Source organism: Symphalangus syndactylus, chromosome 7 (assembly GCF_028878055.3).
Source record: "Symphalangus syndactylus isolate Jambi chromosome 7, NHGRI_mSymSyn1-v2.1_pri, whole genome shotgun sequence".
Taxonomy (NCBI): domain Eukaryota; kingdom Metazoa; phylum Chordata; class Mammalia; order Primates; family Hylobatidae; genus Symphalangus; species Symphalangus syndactylus.
The window spans coordinates 118,345,316-118,364,069 of record NC_072429.2 but is presented as its reverse complement, the minus strand read 5'-3'; the positions used below and the strand labels follow the sequence as shown (position 1 = coordinate 118,364,069).

Below are 18,754 nucleotides of genomic sequence, written 5' to 3'. Positions count from 1 at the left end.
AGATACAGGAAAAATCAAAATTAAAAATTAGCCTTTTCCCCACTTCTCATTCATCTAGTTTAAACTAAAACAAGATGATCTGGGTTCCAAGATTCTGACATCTGGGTGCCAAATTGGGGCACTCCTCCTTGAGGCTTTCAATAGTAAAGGAAACATATGGCTCACTCTTGGGTCCTTTGATGAGCAGAATTCTGCTGCATAAGTTAATTGTTCAAAACAATGATCAGAAAAGACAGGTACAGAAGAGAGAGGCTTTTGAGATAAAATAAGAGTTTTAAAAATATGTCACTAGAATCATAGCAGGAGCTTTTGAGAGCTTTTGCAGAGAATATATTGAATAACATTTGTGGAAATAATGATTCTGACTTCCAGATGTGAAAATAAATGGTTGCAAATAATGGGAAATTTATGTTGGGGTATGAGTAGAGTATAAGATATCTGATCTAATGTGTTTCAAAACCTTTTTCTTCTTTGACAAAAACTCAGAACACATTTTAAGCCGCTTATATTTTCCTCATTAGCTATGGATTACAGCCACCAAGCAAGGGGTGAAAGCTGGAACATTCTTTTGGTCTGTGTAAGTTACCTTTATTTTGTCACTGTTTATAAAATGACAGCTATGATTCAATTTATAAAACATCAATTTAAGTTTTATTTTGTTTCAGTTAAATGTGAAAATATAGAACTTTTGAATATTTACTAAATCAAAATAACCTTCCAGGTGTTTTTTTTCCTGAGATTCTCCCTCTGTGCCTCATCCTACCTTCTCTTTCTCCTCTGGCTCTCCTTTTTTCCATCCTGTCTCGGTTTTTTTTTTTTTTTTTTTGAGACAGAGTCTTGCCCTGTCACCCAGGCTGGAGTGCAGTGGCGTGATCTTGGCTCACTACAACCTCTGCCTCCCGGGTTCAAGCGATTCTCCTGCCTCAGCCTCCCAAGTGGTTGGAATTACAGGCACCTGCTACCACTCCCGGCTAATTTTTTGTATCTTTAGTAGAGACAGGGTTTCATCATGTTGGCCAGGCTGGTCTCAAACTCCTGACCTCGTGATCCGCCCGCCTCTGTCTCCCAAAGTGCTGGGATTACAGGCATGAGCCACCGCGCCCGGCCCCATCCTCTCTTAACAGAATGTAAGTAAGATGGTCTCTCCTCCTTCCGGATGTCCTTTAGATTTTTCTATTCCTGTTTGTAGGTTTTTGGTAACTCGCCATCTAGGACATGTATATTTCTCTTAGACTGTTTATGGCAGTGGCTTTCATTATTATTTTCTATAAATATATGACAACATATTATTTTTATTTTGGTTCACAACTTAAAAATATCTAGATGGTCTCAGGCCTCTGGGGAGCCAATGGAGTGGTCTGGAGATTGAAAGTTCCAGACAGGAGACCAAGGGGAAGCCTCTATTTTCACCTCATTTTCCCCCTGAACTCCAGGATTTTTTTAAATAAGAAAATGGGGCTCCTTTCCATCCCTAAACAAGTGATGGGGGGATAAGCAGTTAATGTTCATAAGCCTTAAGATGAATTTTACCTCATAAAAGTATTAACATGTTGATGATTTTTAAGGTTCCTTGGTAAGAAAAGGAATCTGTTTCAACTTTCGCAGGGATTTTGTTCCCACTGAGATGTTCTTTCCATCTTTTTTTTTTTTTAAACCACCTAAAGCTGTTTCTGTATTTGCCTCTATGCCTAACAAAAATCTGACTATTCTATAATAGCAGTGTGCTGACAGCCATTGCAGGCTCAAATTAATCCAGAACGGTACTGTCTATATTCTCCAAAATCAGAAATAAAAGTAGCTTTTTCAGATTTGAAGGGCTAAATTGAAATTGGATTTGGTGATTTGAATGTAGCACACACTGTCCCTTTAAAACATTTCTTTCTTTTTTTTTTTTTTTAAAGAGGTTTCTGAGTTGAGAAGTAAGTGTAGGTAGGTTGGAAATGATACTGCTTAATATAAACAGCATGTTGATTTACCAATGTTATCCTATGCGTGACATTTCTTTAACTCTTGACTGTCATAGATGCTTATAGAAGTAATTTCTTCTGTTCTGTAACATATTTGCCTGGCAGAATGGAGAGGAGCCAACAACATAATTAATACTGAGTCCCCACCTTTGCCCCCCTGAAACTGCTGCAAAGCCTCATTGAAAAGGCCCAGTGTTCTGGTTTTGAATGGCAATTTTCTCCACCCGTTTGAAACCACTTATAAGAAGCTGGCTTTTGTATGCTCCAAAGATGTCTGTAACTTTCATTTGCTTCTCAGACTATTATTTTATCTCTGTATCCTGAAAGTGACTTAGATTCATTTTTCCCCCTTTTTTTGAAGCATTTTACAACTTCAAAAAATAGGATCACACTTTCAGTTAGTTAAGAGAATATATATGTCAAGGAAATCTACACAGTATATATTTTGAAAACTTAAAAAATTTAGAGCCTGATTCAAACCATAGACTTAGACTTTGAAAGCCATCTAAAAAACACGGTTCTGTACTGCAACCTAGAATTATTCTTGTCTTTTAAATGATAGTATTTCATTCCGAAATAATCTTCGGCTGATGCTCCATTGTTTTGTGCGAATTCATGTTCAAAGACAGTAATTCCCATTATGTATGATTGTTTACGTTGATTCTCATCCCAGCTTGGCTGCTTATTAGATTGGTGACCTTGGACTAGTGATTTAATCTCTCAACAAATCCATGTCCTCATCTTCAAATAAAAATTATAGTTTCTTCGGCTGGGTATGGTGGCTCACGCCTGTAATCCCAGCACTTTGGGAGGCCGAGGTGGGCAGATCACCTGAGGTCAGGAGTTCGAGATCAGCCTATTCAACATGGAGAAACCTCGTCTCTCCTAAAAAAAAAAAAAAAAAAAAAAAAAAATTAGCCAGGCATGGGGACACATGTCTGTAATCCCAGCTACTCGGGAGGCTGAGGCAGGAGAATGGCTTGAAACTAGGAGGCAGAGGTTTCGGTGAGCTGAGATCATGCCATTGCACTCCAACCCGGGCAACAAGAGTGAAACTCTGTCTCAAAAAAAAAAAAAAAAAATATATATATATACACACACACACACACACACACACACACACACACACATATATATGGTATCTTCATCATGGGATGTTGCAAAGATGCAATGAGCTAACATATTTAAAATGCTTATGGCCAGGCATGGGGGCTCATGCCTGTAGTCTCAGCACTTTGGAAGGCAGGTGGATCCCTTGAGCACAGGAGTTTGAGACCAAGGTGGGCAACATGGCAAAAACCCATCCCTACAAAATATACGAAAATTAGCCAGGCATGGTGGCACGTGCCTATAGTCCTAGCTACTTGGGAGGCTGAGGTGGGAGGATGACCAAGCCCGAGGAGGTTGAGTCTGCAGTGAGCTGAGATGGTACCACTGCACCCCAGCCTGGGTAACAGAGTGAGATCCTGTCTCAAAAATAAAATAGGCCAGGTGCGGCGGCTCACGCCTGTAATCCCAGCACTTTGGGAGGCCGAGGTGGGTGGATCCCAAGGTCAGGAGATTGAGACCATCCTGGCTAACATGGTGAAACCCTGTCTCTACTAAAAATACAAAAAATTAGCCAGGCGTGATGGCGGGTGCCTGTAATCCCAGCTACTCAGGAGGCTGAGGCAGGAGAATAGTGTGAACCCAGGAGGCGGAGCTTGCAGTGAGCCGAGACCACGCCACCGCACTCCAGCCTGGGTGACAGAGCGAGACTCTGTCTCAAAAAATAAAAAATAAAATAAAATAAAACAATGTAAAATGCTTATTAGGGTATTTGGTATGTAGAGAACAACTAATAAATGGTATTTGTTTTCTTATTCACATTCTCTCAACATTGACTAGACAAGGGTTATATATGACTTATGATAATTTGCTTTCCTTTACTAGTAAATACTTAATTTAGTCTTTTTTTTTTGACCATGTCTAATATACTTGGTCTCATGACAAATTCTCCATCAATCAGTGGTGGTGAAGACAGCAACATGTACCCCATCTCTTTTTTTGCTCTTTCTTGGTTAGATTTATTTGTGCTGTCTGTGCATTGTATTTGAATATTTGAAACGCTAATGGCTAAGGGCCATGTTCTTTTGGTTTCTGAGGTTATTTCATAAAGATAACCTAGAACTCCTAGGAAACTTACAGACAGCCTTGCCCAACTCCTCATTTAAGAGATTAGAGGCCAGGTGTGGTGGCTCATGCCTGTAATCCCAGCACTTTTGGAGGCCGAGGTGGGTGGATCACTTGAGGTCAGGAGTTCAAAACCAGCCTGGCCAACATGGTGAAACCCTGTCTCTACTAAAAATACAAAAATTAGCCAGGCATGGTGGCAGGCACCTTTAATCCCAGCTACTTGGGAGACTGAGGCAGGAGAATCGCTTGAACCGGGGAGGTGGAGATTGCAATGAGCCGAGATTGTGCCACTGCACTCCAGTCTAGGCAACAGAGCAAGACCCCATCTCAACAAAAAAAAAAAAAAAGAGAGAGAGAGACAGAGAGAGATTGAGAGGTTAGAACACTAAGGCCTAGAGAGGTTAAATGTCGCACCTAAGGTCAGAGGTAGGATGGCTACTCAGACCTCCAGTGTCCTCATCTTAGTCTCTTAACACAAACACAATCAGCCCCTGCCCAGAAAAGAATAATCACTTGCTTATCTTTCCCCCAAAGAAAATGACGACTCCTCCATAATAGTCTTTTTGGTAGGAATATCTTTATTTATGTTTACACAAATGCCTTAAACCCAATATGCCCTTAACAAATATTTTGTGAATGAATATATCATCTCTGTGGATCTATACCTTTAGTATATAACTATAAAAGCTAACATTTTTCTAAACCCTTTCTGTGTGCCCAGCACTATTCTAAATGCTTTTCACTATTCTAAATGTATTCTCTTTTCACCTTTACAACAACTTTATGAGATAGGTACTATTATTGTCCTCATTTTCCAGAGGCATCAAAAGTTTAGATAACTTGCCAAGTCTTATCACCAGCATTTGTTGGAGTCAGGATTCAAACCCAAGCACTCTGGCCTCATAGCTGGCGCTTTTAATTCCCTGTCTACTGTTGTTCAAGTACCCCATCCAATGAGGACATTCGGGGTGAGCATTCTGAGCTTGACACAGATTCTGTTAGTTTGTATTTTTCCATTAGTATTAAAAGTGGGTTCATTAGGGCCCATTTCTGCGGCTTAACACCAATTACGTAAAATAAAGCAGCTTTTAGGCAGGTAGTGAAATAAGGTAAAATGAAAAGGCTCTGGCATTCACTTTTTTTTTTAAACAGGAAAGAATTCAAAGTATGCAATTATTTTGCTCAGATACAAAGGATTTCTAAAGCTGAAGAATTAAATTCCTCAAGTGATTAACCTGGCTTTGTTCTGCCTATTTCTAATTCAATTATAGGATATAGTGATCAGGGTCATATTTATCCAATAGCATTGGAATATGTTTAAATTTGGACTCATTTTATGGCACACATGATTTTCTGGTCTCGTGTGATAGTTCCAGAAAGAGAGGATGCCTGGGGAATGACAAATCCCTGTGAGCTGGATGGTGATGGGGGAGGGAGAGAAACCACTTGAGGAGAGCCCCAGCTTGAGGATTTATCCTTCTCCCGGCTCTCTCACTGCTCATGTCCACCGAGAGTAAAAGTTTAAATGGCTCACCAATGTTCCACAATAATTTTTCCTGACCACATTTAAACTTGTGCTTTAGTGTGAATTCATCATGAACATGCCTCTCATGCCTGGTCTTGGATAGGGGAGTGAAAATGCATTTTGTGCTCCCTGTTGGGAAAGAGTGGGTGAATTTCCTCTGACTAAAGATATCACTCAGCTTGTGAGCATCTTAATGTAACTCAGCCTGGGATGCAGTACTGTCATGTTAGCTGAGAGCCCTTAGAGCCCTTAAAGCTAGTGCCAGACTTAGGGTAATTCTATTTCAACAGAGGAAAGAGACTTAAACACAAAAGTCATTGTGGATGAAGATTATACCCTTTTTGTCAGTCTCTTAATTATATGTGCCTATTCTTTTTTTTTTTGAGATAGAGTTTCACTCTTGTTGCCCAGGCTGGAGTGCAATGGCGTAATCTTGGCTCACTGCAACCTCTGCCTCCCAGATTCAAGCGATTCTCTTGCCTCAGCCTCCCAAGTAGCTGGGATTACAGGCATGTGCCACCATGCCTGGCTAATTTTGTATTTTTAGCAGTGATGGGGTTTTGCCATGCTGGTCTGGCTGGTCTCGAACTCCTGACCTCAGGTGATCTGCTTGCCTCAGCTTCCCAAAATGCTGGGATTACAGGCATGAGCCACTGCACCCGGCCTATTCTTGGTAGATTTTTATAGGGCTAGAAGAAAATGGCAAGAATACCTTCCCTAACCCATTATTTTATAGAGGAGGAACTTAAAGTTTCAGGTTAGATAATGTTTCTAAAGTCATACCGTTATTTAGAGGCAGAATGATGACTAATTATGATCATTAATAAAAATATGTTTTTAAAGAACTTACTGTGTCTTCAGCACTGGACATGCCCTTTCCTTGTCTTGTCTCATTTCATCCTTACAACCAAGCTGTACAGTGTTCTTTGCTGTTAGCTTTATCTTACCGATAAGTAAACTGAGACCGAGTGGTCAAGAGAGGTCACACTGCCAGCAAGAGGCAGATTGGGGATCCCTTTATGGCCATAGCTAAAGGCTTGACAGAATAAATGACATTGATTCTGAAACCAGGGTCCTTTCTACTTGTAGTGGAGTTTCTGATTAGCAAGACAGGTTCCTCATTCTGACTGTGAATCAGAGTTTCCAGTGTAGTCTTCTGTGGAAGAGGTTGAGCAACGTAATATGTTGCAAATGGAAATAGTAGTTTAAACGCTAATTCGAAAGAGGGCCTTTTACTACAAATGAAGTGAAAACAGATGGTGGTAAATAGAGAGCATTTGGCCTGGGTGCAAGAGCAAGCACTCATCAGGCTTGAGTTTGTGGAAATGAAACCTAACAACATGCTTTGCTTGCTTTTACCCTCCAGTGTTATCCCTCACGAGCGGAGAATATTAACCATACTGCAGTGGCTCACCCTGCCAGACAATGAGAGGTATTCGTTTCTCTCCTTCTTCTTTCTTCAGTACATTTCTTAGTTTAGAATTGCATGAAACGCTAGACTGTGGAATAGAAGCACAGTCAATATTTGGAATTAAAAGTTTTGTGGTTCTTAGCCTTAAGCGTTACTTCCCTAAGAAGGATTCAATAGACTTTGGTTATTGGGACCATTTAATTACTTGGGTTACTGCAGCTATTAATTCTGTCCACTACAGCAGAGCCGAAGGGAGTTTCTGGCTTTGATAAATGAACCAGCAGCATCCCAAGGATTGCAGGAGTATAAAGAGAGATGCTTTTCTGTAATGGAGTTAGTTGTTCTTTCAGGCTGCAGATTGCACAGCCCATGTGAATTACCACCAGGCTCTGTTATCTTGAGGGTCAAGGACCCGAGTACAGGTTCAAGTTTTCCTTTGTGACTTTTGAGTCCTGAAGGTGGTTCCAGGCAGTTACCACAGTTGGGGTGGTGGTCATAGAAGCAATAGAAAAAAAAAATTTCCATGCTAATATGAATAGTAGTTAAAGGATAAATTAAACTTGAGAACATTTTTTTAAAATGCGTCTTTTAAAAATATGTGATATTTTTTGTTACGTGTGGTTTAGGAGAGATTCTGAACCTTCCAATTTTCTTATAGGCCTTCGGTCTATGCCTTCTATTCTGAACAACCTGATTTCTCTGGACACAAATATGGCCCTTTCGGCCCTGAGGTTAGTGGTTTAGCATCTGCCTGAGAAGAACCTGTGGCCCTGGGCTACCTGACCTACTGACCTTATTTCAGGATTTGTATAAAGTCTAGATGGATGTTTGTATCTACAAGGTTTATGCAAAGTCAAGTAACTACAAGACTAAAAATATTTTTTTAAAATCTTAAAACTTCCTGTTTCTCTTACAGGAGCTTCATTTCAGATTGCTTTGATATTTAAATAATAATATATCCTAAACTTGATGTTAACAGGAAATGGGGTACATTCTAGCCTTGTGGGCATCAGTTGGAGGGTGAATAATCAGGAAGGGTTGACATTTGCCTTCAACGGGATAGGCATGGAAAAAAATCTTGAGATGAAACCTGCAATGCAAAACATTGTAAATGAATTTCAGCACCCTTAAAATGATTAGGTAGTTTAGAGAGGGTAGATCAGCTAAGCAGCTCAAATAACCTTAGCAGATATAATACAATCAACCTGGCATAAGTTATAGTAATGGACCCTTTTGAATTTAATACATTTTGGCATAGGTATATATACTGTGAAATTGTCACCACATTCAAGATATGAACATATTCATCACCCCCCAAAGTAACATAAATTCTCGAGAGAAATATACCACTGAATGAATCTGCTTAGCAGAGCAGAGTGACTTTTTTTTGTTTTTTTTGAGACGGAATCTTGCTCCGTCACCTAGGCTGGAGTGCAGTGGTGCAATCTTGGCTCACTGCAACCTTCACTTCCCAGGTTCAAGTGATTCTCCTGTCTCAGCCTCCCAAGTAGCTGGGATTACAGGCGTGCACCACCACGCTCAGCTAATTTTTGTATTTTTAGTAGGGACAGGTTTCTGCCATGTTGTGCCAGGCTGGTCTCGAACTCCTGACCTCAGGTGATCCACCAGCCTTGGCCTCCCAAAGTGCTGGGATTACAGGCGTGAGCCACCGTGCCCAGCCGAGGGTGACATATTTTTATCAAACACTCAGCCCTCATCATGGAAGACAATCTGTGAGGTAGTGTCCAGTATAATTTCAAATTCAGAAGGTGGGAAAGGAATGGTTAGAAATGATCCCACATTTCAGCATAGATAGTAAAAAATATGATGGAGTTTGCAAATCTAAACTTTTAAGTATTTTTAAATACTTAAGTAGCCTAGTAACCCATAGGACACTGCTGACTATAATAAAGTTCATTGTTTTCAGATGAATTAGAAATACAGGTAAACATATCTTGGTTTAAGTATTTTTGACAAATTGCAGCATGTGACCAAGGAGTCATAAGTGTTTCTGAATGCTTTGACATCAATTCAGAGGTGATTTATTTAAGCACTAGTAACTAATATCTATGTAAAACCATTCTTAGTTTGTCTTAAATCACTGAAGTTATATAAGTCAGATGCTCTTTTTCTGTCCCTTTGAAGTTTAACCTGTCTTGTGTGATGGTGAAACACAAATGATAAAATGAGATAAACATCTGCATACATGATGCCAGTAAAGAACACCAAAGCAAGAATGGCATTTTTATTTTTAGATTGACTTTCTTTGAGATTAACCTAAAGGGAACAAAAGGAACCACATTTTATCAAAATGTTCACAAAACAAAACACCTAAGCCGTTCCATGTTCCGTACTTAAAAGTTTGACTTCTTGGGTAATAACATCCCCTCAAAGAACCTGTGGGGTAGGCAAAACGGATTGGTGTAGCTGTTCTTTTAAAGGTAGGACTCTGGTACTTTCGCTTGCCTGCTAAGTGGAGAACTTGAAGACAGCACCACAGAACTTTTGACTCCCAGACCACAGTCCCTTCCATGGAACCATTTAACCCTCCTTCAGTCCAGGAGATAAGCAAAGTGGTCAGTTAATAACTATGTTCAAATTACACAGAACATTTTCTTTATGGCAAAAGTTGGCTTTTAATAATACGGATGAGGTATAACTCAAACCTTGAAAGTTATATGGCTTAATGATAAATGTTCTTAATCAATAAACATCTTTGGGTTTCTAATATGTGTAGTTCAGTTACAATTACATGCATGAAAGTATGTTTGTGTGAATTAAGAAACAAATAAGTTTTTTTGAAAGTACTGAGTAGGGAATAAATGAAGCAGGATACAGGATGCTTTAATCTGCTATAATAATTTTTCTATGTCCAGGGTTGCTCATAAATATATAAACAGAGATTTTTCCTACAGTACCTTTGAATTAAGAATTGAAAGTATTCATGTTATGTTTTTTTCAGTATTACTACTTCTTGCAGCTAGGGTATTTTCATATGTCTACTGGATAAATGCTTAATTGGATATCTTGGAGTATATCTTCAGTAATGGTAATCTGATAACTTGGTCATTTTCTTCTCATAAGGCAAAGGATATTTTCAGATTTCAATTATTTCTCATCTGGTTCTAGGAATCTTATTTTAACTGAAAGAAAAACAAAATAGTTTACACTTTTAAAACATGAAACCAAAGCAAGTCAGCAAAAGTTCTCTTCTATTGTAGGCTAATTGGTTTATATACCTATGTATCCTATATGCCTACCTATATGTCATCATTTACACTTATTATACATGAAAAGATTATAACATACTAGTTGAAAGATTATTTTAAAATTGGTAACTTATCTTTCACATATAAGAAAATAACTTATATTTGAAATTTCATTGAAATGATTTTAACTACCAAAATGCTATATGCCACAATGAGATGAATTCAGTTGAAATGTGTGCTTTATTTGCTAAATATTTGAGTACACATTTTTTCAGGATGATTCTCAAAAGCTATTAAATGAGATGACCAAACATTGAGCTAATAGCTTCAAGAAATGGTGTATTGCTCCTGGTTTCAGAGTGTAATGGTGAATGTTCAAAAATATGCTTGCTTTTGATTATTGGCGCAATCTTTTTCTTTTTGACCTTCTATGCTTTTTCTGTGACCCCTTGTTCGGCTGCTCTTCCGGGCCTACAGGCAGAGCTTTGGCTGGCTAGTCTCTACCTTCAGATGGCAAAGTATCCTGAAATGCAGGGAAATTTGCACCTCTACCTCCCATCCTCTTAATAACCTTAGGCTAAAATTTCTAAATTCAGGCTAAAGTATGGCTGGTCAGTGAAAACTTAGTTCTCATCTACCTCTAACATTTGAAGAAGGAAATACATGCAATATAATCACTGGATGAAAACCCAGTTTGACTAAACCCTACTCTTCTGCTCCTCTAACCTGCTGCAATCGGAAGGGCTCACCTTTGGAGTCTTTGGAATGTTGAGGTCTCTTGCAAATGGCATAGAGTTTGATGGGCCGACTTGAGCGCTAGCAGAATGTATTCAGTGACTGTGAAATGGAAAATCCTCTTTTCCTTTTGCTGCTTTTCTTATGGAGATTTGCCTAAAACTAGGAGCATTAAAAAACAAACAAACAAAACCAAAGTCTTTGAGGCTGTGTCTTTTGATCGCTCTAGTGGAGACAGAGGAGAGGATGAGACAGAAACAGAAGTGCCTTTGCCGTGGCTTGCCCTGGAAACAGTGAAATCGCATGGCAGATGTTCCCCTTCTTGGATACACTAACATTGTTCCTCCTCCCGCCCCTTCCTGCATCTGAATGGCTCTCAAGACATTCCTCCCAAGAGAAGTCAGTGAGGTAGACAGCAAGGCTTGCTGCTTTAATTCACCTTTGCACCATCAGCAAATCAGGGGCCTGTTTTTCCTCCAGCATTTGGAAATCCCAAAAGGTTATCTTCAGTTTATGTGTCAACTTTACTGCTCTCTGGATTTTCAAAACAAAATCCATAGCATGCAACTCCCCTTAAAAGCAGGTTTCCGATAGCAAGAGCATAAGTAGACTCTTTCTTGGTCTGTATATACCAAGACAAAAAAGAGATGACTTTTTGATGACTTTTTAGATTTTACCTAAATTTAAAAGAGACTTTAACTTAGAGTTCCTCTGTACTGAAAACCTCAATTGTCAGTGAGTTTTCTGTCCTGCTGAAAGTCCTGATTTGTGGGAGTATGTTTATGATTAAGGAGGATTACTTATTATTTATGTTTCATTCCATCCTTGGTTTTAAAATTTTTCACTGGATCCTTGCCAATGAAGGTGACAGTTGCTTTGACATATTTGCTGGCGTGAACAGAAAGATAACTGTCAGGTTCTGAATTGGAATCACTTACATGAACCTCATTGTCATCTTGAAATGACCAAGTGGCCAGTATTTGGCCTACTTTTCAGTTAGTTCTTTATAGATGGAGAGCTTTTCATAACCAAAGACCAGCCTCTCCATAATGTAGGAGTAATGGAATACAGAGCTTGTCTAATGCCACCTTCCCATACATCCATAAATATCAGCCAGAAGAAACCCACATGACTAGATTTTCTTAAATTGGATTCTTGTTCTCAGAGAAGAAGCTGTGACAACAGCATCAACATCAATTTAGGAGGCTTCTCTCCATACAGTTCCTTTAATCATCCATCCCTCCTTCCAATTTTTTCTCACTTAAGGAGTCTTAGTTATTCTAACTGAGACTCTGCTGATCCCAGATGGGAAAGTGTAAGCTTTATATCTGACTCAGAGGGACAGACGACTTCTGAGTCCAGACATCTCTATCCGCCAGTACAGGAGAGTAGTTATGGCTCACCTTTTACTCCGGCTAAGAGACCTAAGAGGAAAGTTGCCCCTAAGAGGAGACAGGAAAGACCAGTTGCTCCTCCAAAGAAAAGAAGAAGAAAAATACATAGGATGGATCATTATGCTGCGGAAACTCGTCAGGACAAAGTAAGTTTATCTATTGTTCCAAAGCTTTGTGGCGGGCAGGTCTGAGTTGAAGGTTGCCTTCAGTGCCTTGGTTGGAAAATCGGCTGAGCAAGTTTTAGAAAAACTCTGGTGCATTGACCTTGGCTTTGAGTCCAGAAGAATGTGGTACTTCAGAGGTTAACACTGATGTGAAGACTGCCTGAATTCAACATGACAGGAAAAAAAGAAGTCTTTTCCTTTTTTAAAGAGTTAGTTGCCCTAAAACTAGTATTAACATTTAGGCTGGAGTTACTATTAAGATTGGTTTTGTTTGTACTTATTCACAGAATCAGTCACTTGGTTTGTGGCCCTGGTTCTTGAGAACAACCCTGCAAGGTAAAAGGAGGTATTCTCAAAGACAATGTGGATTAGAACTCAATAGGAAGTTGGCTTAGATTAGAGGTCTGTACCTTCAGAGATCAGAAAATGTGTAGGTTGTAGAGAAGGACATAGCTAAGACAGAAAGAAAGAGAAAATAATGGGCGGATAGAGTTGTATGTAATTTCCACAAGTAATGTCTACTCTTCCCAGTATGTTCAGAAGAGCCTATCAGTTGTTGCTTTTTCTGAAACCTTTGAATACCTCTGAAGCAGTATCTTATTTGTGATCCTCTGAACTGATCCCTAAGAAGTAGGTTCTGGATTTTACCTGAGTCATCTTGCTGAATAAAGGAAAGTAAGTCATTGCCAAAGATCAAAACATGTTGTGCATTTGGTATTTCTTTATCTAGACAGAGATCTTCGAGGAGAACCTGATTTTCTCAGAAGCAAATACCACTTTGTTCCACACCTGTTAGTCCCTTCCGATTATTCTGCACATTTCTTTCTGAAACTTTCAACTGTGACTTCTTCCTTGGGATAGGACTTGAAATACTGACTCCCGTCATGAAGAAAAAACCAAAAGTTTACACCTGATTTCTCTAATGAAATAATATGAGGAAAGGTCTTGATTCATCTGAGAAGATGCTAGTGGAAGATGATAATATGTGTCTGAGTAAAAATGATTTCACATCCTTTCTGTTCTTAATCATTTTGGGTATATTTATGTGATTGTTAGCTAAGCTATAAAATTCATCTAAATATACTCCCTGTATCTTTCTATTCTTTGTCTGATCAGATGTTTCTTAAAAATCTTTCCATTGCACAGCTAAAGATGAAAGGGGGACAGAGAGCCTCTAGTATGTGAGAACATTCATGCTGTTAGAAATTTCCATTTGAAGTAAGAAAATGAGAGACAGATAATGTTTTTTAGACTTTGGAAATGGTCTTCAGAAAAGAATTGAGTTTTCATATGTTGTTAAAGAAGAAACCTTCTAGAACAAACTCATGGTTCACTTCTGTTTAAGTTAGGACTCTTATAGATTCTTGTTTCACTCAAAGTCAGCTTTAAAAGAACTAAAGTGAGAAGCAATACCTTGTTTCTTAGAATAGGTTCTTCTGTTAAGAATTTATTGCTTTCAGATGCCAATAGTTAAATTACTTAGAACAAGATGGATCTCATTGTATTAATGATATTCTAATTTATTATCTAGTGGAAGGTTATGATTTTAACCTCAGAACAGCTTTGGATTCACTTAGTGTCTATCTTCTTGCCATGGTTCAAAATCTAATGTGATTTCACTTAGGGACTTTCTGTTTACTCTCAAAACTCTTGGATTTAAAGGATGCTGTCACATTTTAGAAAGTCGATTTTATCTCTTAAAGAATTTTCATTAACAATATTTTTGACACTTTTATGTCAAAGAATCTTTAAAGGGATTGGATGAGGAGAGGTTTTAATTCTCTCAAAAGAATACAAATATAACGTGCTTAGACCAGATTTCCATTAAGAATGGCAGGCAAATCTCCCCAGACAAAGCTCTGCCTCTGGGCCGGAAGTTTTCTTTCCAAAATGTTCTAGGGGTAGAAGATCTATGAGAGACTGAAAGGGAAAGAAAGAAAACCCTGTGGGGACTAACTTGCTTCTTTCTCCCAGATGACAAATCCTCTGAGGGAAATCGACAAAATTGTGGGGCAATTAATGGATGGACTGAAACAACTAAAACTGCATCGGTGTGTCAATGTCATCTTTGTCGGAGACCACGGTAAAGCTTTGTTTTTTCTTTGCTAATAGGATAGATGGATAATGTTTCTGATCATATTGAGGAAAAGAATCCTTGCCCTTAGAAGCCAAGATTCCATTCTTAACTTCCTTCCCCCTTTCTTTAAGATGGGGATAGAAATCAGGCCATGATTCAAAAGTGTGAGATGACTTGAGAGATCCCTGGGTTCATTTTGATCAAAAGCTGGGACTTCTTATATATTTCTGTTATTTGCAGGAAAGACCTTTCTACAAAAATCTGTCTCTTGTTAAAGCGACACAGACAGTTTCCTTGTGATATTAATAGCTTCTTCTGTGAATGTGACATATCAGGTGATAATCCCCTATCCCTGCCAGCCACATCCCCAAAAGGAGTCCATGGAGTTTATATGGTTAAAAAATACATCTAAATATGATAAAGAAGCAGAGACATAGGGTTCTTGTCAAAGAAGTGGCATGTAAGCCAAATGATTTCCCCGAATCCACTGAGGGAAGTCAAGGTCCAAACCAGAAGGCCCTGCTGTAATTCAGATGACTGTTACAGAGAAGAAGAAGCATTATAGGAAGTAGTTTTTCTAAATCACTTTATGAAGTAGAAAAATTTATGACCAATTCTTTGAAGAGATCAAGAGCATCATAAACATTATATGACTATAGAGCTGTGCAGGGGGTGGGGGCTCAGAGACATGCAGACTGAGTTCTAGAGGGTGTCTCCTGTATTCCGGAACTATTAGATTGAAACAGTAGCGTTGGAATTTGGGGCTTCTCCCTTCTAGTGGAGTTTGGAGGATGAAAATTGGCTGACACTTTGGCGGTTCTGTTAAGAATGGTAGGCAAATCTCCCTAGCTCTGGTCCTGAATGTCTTTCCAGAATGTCCTAGAAGATCTATGAGAAATTAGAAAGAAAAAGCCAAAGGGATTAACTTTCTCCTCTTGAGTGGGCTTCATGTAACCCTTTGCAAAGTCATGCTCCATGCATTTGGCTTAGTGGAGAGCTACACACAGGTCAGAGAAGTTGGAGCATGTGTCAAAGCTGATTCAATTTAAGTTGCCCAGAGGTGTCAAGAGCATTTGCTCACATGCTGGAGCCAGATGTCTAAGTAGAAGGGTCCCAATGAGTCATGTGCTAAGGCATTGTAAAGGTCATGGATAGGTTAAAACCTTGGCTTGTCAGTGTGTCAGTGTGTAGGCTTCCAAGATGAGTAGATCCATTTGGTTTGGGACAACTACAGCACTTCTTCTTCTTTTTTTTTTGAGGCAGAGTTTCACTCTCATCGCCCAAGGTGGAATGCAATGGTGCGATCTTGGCTCACTGCAACCTCCACCTCCCGGGTTCAAGTGATTCTCCTGCCTCAGCCTCCTGAGTAGCTGGGATTACAGGCGCCTGCCACCAGGCCCAGCTAAATTTTGTATTTTTAGTAGAGATGGGCTTTCACCATGTTGGCCAGGCCAGTCTCAAAGTCCTGGCCTCAGGTGATCTGCCCGCCTTGGCCTCCCAAAGTGTACAGCACCTCTCTCTTAAAAGATGGTATGGTTTAGTGTTTTAGGGCATGGTCTTTGGAGTCAGAATGAATTTTAGTGGAGTTCAAATTGCACTGTGTCATTTAACAGCTATATGACACTATGCACCTTTTGTGGCCTCTCCAAGTCTCAGTTTCCTCATCTGTCAGGCAAGAATATTAACACCCCTCCACAAAGTTAGTCTGCAGAGTGAAGGCTGATGACGCTTGAGGAGCACTTAGCATAGTGCCTGATGGGCTTCAAAAGTAAGGGAGATTGCTCACATTTGGGGTGGCATAAGGGGCTTCCTAGAAATATAACCAATGGGAGAGACTTTCAGCCCTCTATTAATATGTATTTGGGGACTTTCCCTTCCTGGGCTAACATTGTACTAAAACACAGTAGCTCTTCATTGCTCTATTTTTCTTCCTAAGGGTTTAACTTTTAAAGTGCAAGATATATAATCCTTATGCTATGTGTTTTTTCTTGCGTTTCATTCCAATTTGTATTAAACAAGGGAAGGTTCTGGATCTGGGATCCTGGGAGGTGATTATTTGAATTTTACCAGATCTGGGGTACTCTGGGTGGTATTTCCTTATTTTAAAACCTTTGGGCATCCTTTACAGGATGTGAATATCTGAGTATTCTCCAACAGGGTTATTTTCCCTGTTAGAGAATATGTACATATTGAATTGTACTGAGCAATATATTAAAACGTTCCAGGTCATCTCATACATTTCAGTAAAGTCTCTAGTAGCCTCCATAGTCTATGATGCTAAGATTTGAGTTTACAACAATGTTTTAAATAAAAGCATTTTAATAAAAGAATTTTCCTTGATGGGGACACACAACAAATCTTGGGGTGGAGGAGAAATATTTGTTGTTTAAAAAAAATTCCCTACCTAGAACCTTCTTGCTTTAGTTGCTAGCTTTCAGTTCTGACTAATTACATTGTTTACAACTTGTTTTCAATGTTATTTTGTTTTTCAGTTTGGGTGGTCATTGGAACTGACATTTTTCTTTCTCATCTCTTGTTGCCAGTATTGTTTTGTCAGGAACATCCAAGGCCACCAGTGGAGGCAGTGAGGACTGCTGATTATGTACTCAAGACAGGAGATATATTAGAGAGTTGGAAAATGACATTTTGTAAAAGAGACACAGAACCATATATTCCATTTATACCACCCCCAGCTGGGAAGAGTTTGATGCAATCTAGGGTTTTTTCTGTTTTTTTTTTAATAAAAGAATAGATCATTTTCATAAAGACTCTGTCAATAGTTATGTTTGTTGTTGTTGTTGTTGTTGTTGTTTAAATCATGGTGACTTCCTTTGTCTTGCTGTGCTGGCTGAGTGACTTAAAATGTAATCGAGGTAATGCATTTTCAGCCTTCTAGTGCTTGCAAGATGATATGGCTAAGTAAAAGTCTAGAGAAAAGATTATACAGAGAAGCCTTAAAACATTTAAAGTCAAATACAAAAATCTCAAAAGTCAGGGCTCTTCCCATTAAGTTACTAAAAACTAACTAAAGAGATGCCTGGATGTTATCTTTAGTGTCTATGTTACGATTTTCATTTTAATATTGCCTGAAAATATTCTTTTTCTCCCTCCCCATAGGAATGGAAGATGTCACGTGTGATAGAACTGAGTTCTTGAGTAATTACCTAACTAATGTGGATGATATTACCTTAGTGCCTGGAACTCTAGGAAGAATTCGATCCAAATTTAGCAATAATGCTAAATGTAAGTTGATTCTTAAAATACTAAGTCGTTAGAGTGGTAATACAATGGAATAGGTAAGGGCTTGTTTTCTAAAGCTGAAATACTTGGGTAAAAATTCTGGCTCTGCTACCACTTAGCTGAGTGACCTTGAATAAGTCATTTAAACTCTAAGCCTCAGTTTTTTCATCTGAAAACTGGGGATGATAAATGCTAGCAGCTATCTGTAGAAATTAATCGATGCATATTGCTTAGAGTGGTTCCTGGCACATAATAGCATTATATAAATATTTGCTGTTGTTCTTATGTGGAAATTGCACTTAGTTCGAAGCATATTCATGACCAAAAACTTCTGTTTATAAGGTAAGAATTTTTTCAATAAGAAGTTCAGGCTGGTCCTTTATAGATGGAACTAGAGGGTCTATGTAAGCGTTGGCAGAACCACATTTGGACTGTGAGGGTTCCTAGGAGCCTTGTGGAATGGAGTCCATTCTCTTTGTAAAAGTGATTGGTAGAATCTAGTAGGAAAAGATACTAAGCCCTTGGGAAGTGGCAGCTGTCCTGAAAGGTTAGACATAAAAAGAAACAGGAATAATCTTGTCACTTATGTTTTACATGTTCAGGTTATGATCTACCACTGATACGAACTTAATTTGTGGACTATGATTTTTAGGTGCTGTCTACCTAGCTTTTGAGAAGTCCATAGTTTTCTTGGGGTTATGCCGCACTTTGAAAAAAAAATTCTTTAAAGTTTTTAGCCTTGGGAATAAGAAACCATTGATACCAACCTTACAGCTTTGGAAAATTAAATTTTTCCCTAATTATGTTCCTGAGTCAACACAACTGGAACTGTTCCAAGGTCAGCTCCAGGCAATGTT

General features: G+C 38.9%; 1 protein-coding gene across 12 annotated transcripts in view; it reads left to right on the top strand.

The window, feature by feature from the left end:
* The window catches only part of ENPP2 (ectonucleotide pyrophosphatase/phosphodiesterase 2), a 116,703-nt gene that overhangs the window by 65,353 nt on the left and 32,596 nt on the right, over positions 1–18,754 (top strand). For 9 of the 12 annotated variants that reach the window (XM_055287126.2, XM_063643527.1, XM_055287127.2 and 6 more), the window contains 5 exons: positions 522–577; positions 7,034–7,099; positions 7,737–7,809; positions 14,555–14,663; positions 17,775–17,900. In XM_055287126.2, the coding sequence (XP_055143101.1) occupies positions 522–577; positions 7,034–7,099; positions 7,737–7,809; positions 14,555–14,663; positions 17,775–17,900 (430 nt within the window). Of the gene's footprint in view, positions 1–521; positions 578–7,033; positions 7,100–7,736; positions 7,810–12,406; positions 12,563–14,554; positions 14,664–17,774; positions 17,901–18,754 lie in introns of all 12 variants that reach the window. The other 3 variants (XM_063643524.1, XM_063643525.1, XM_055287122.2) reach the window with 1 other exon arrangement.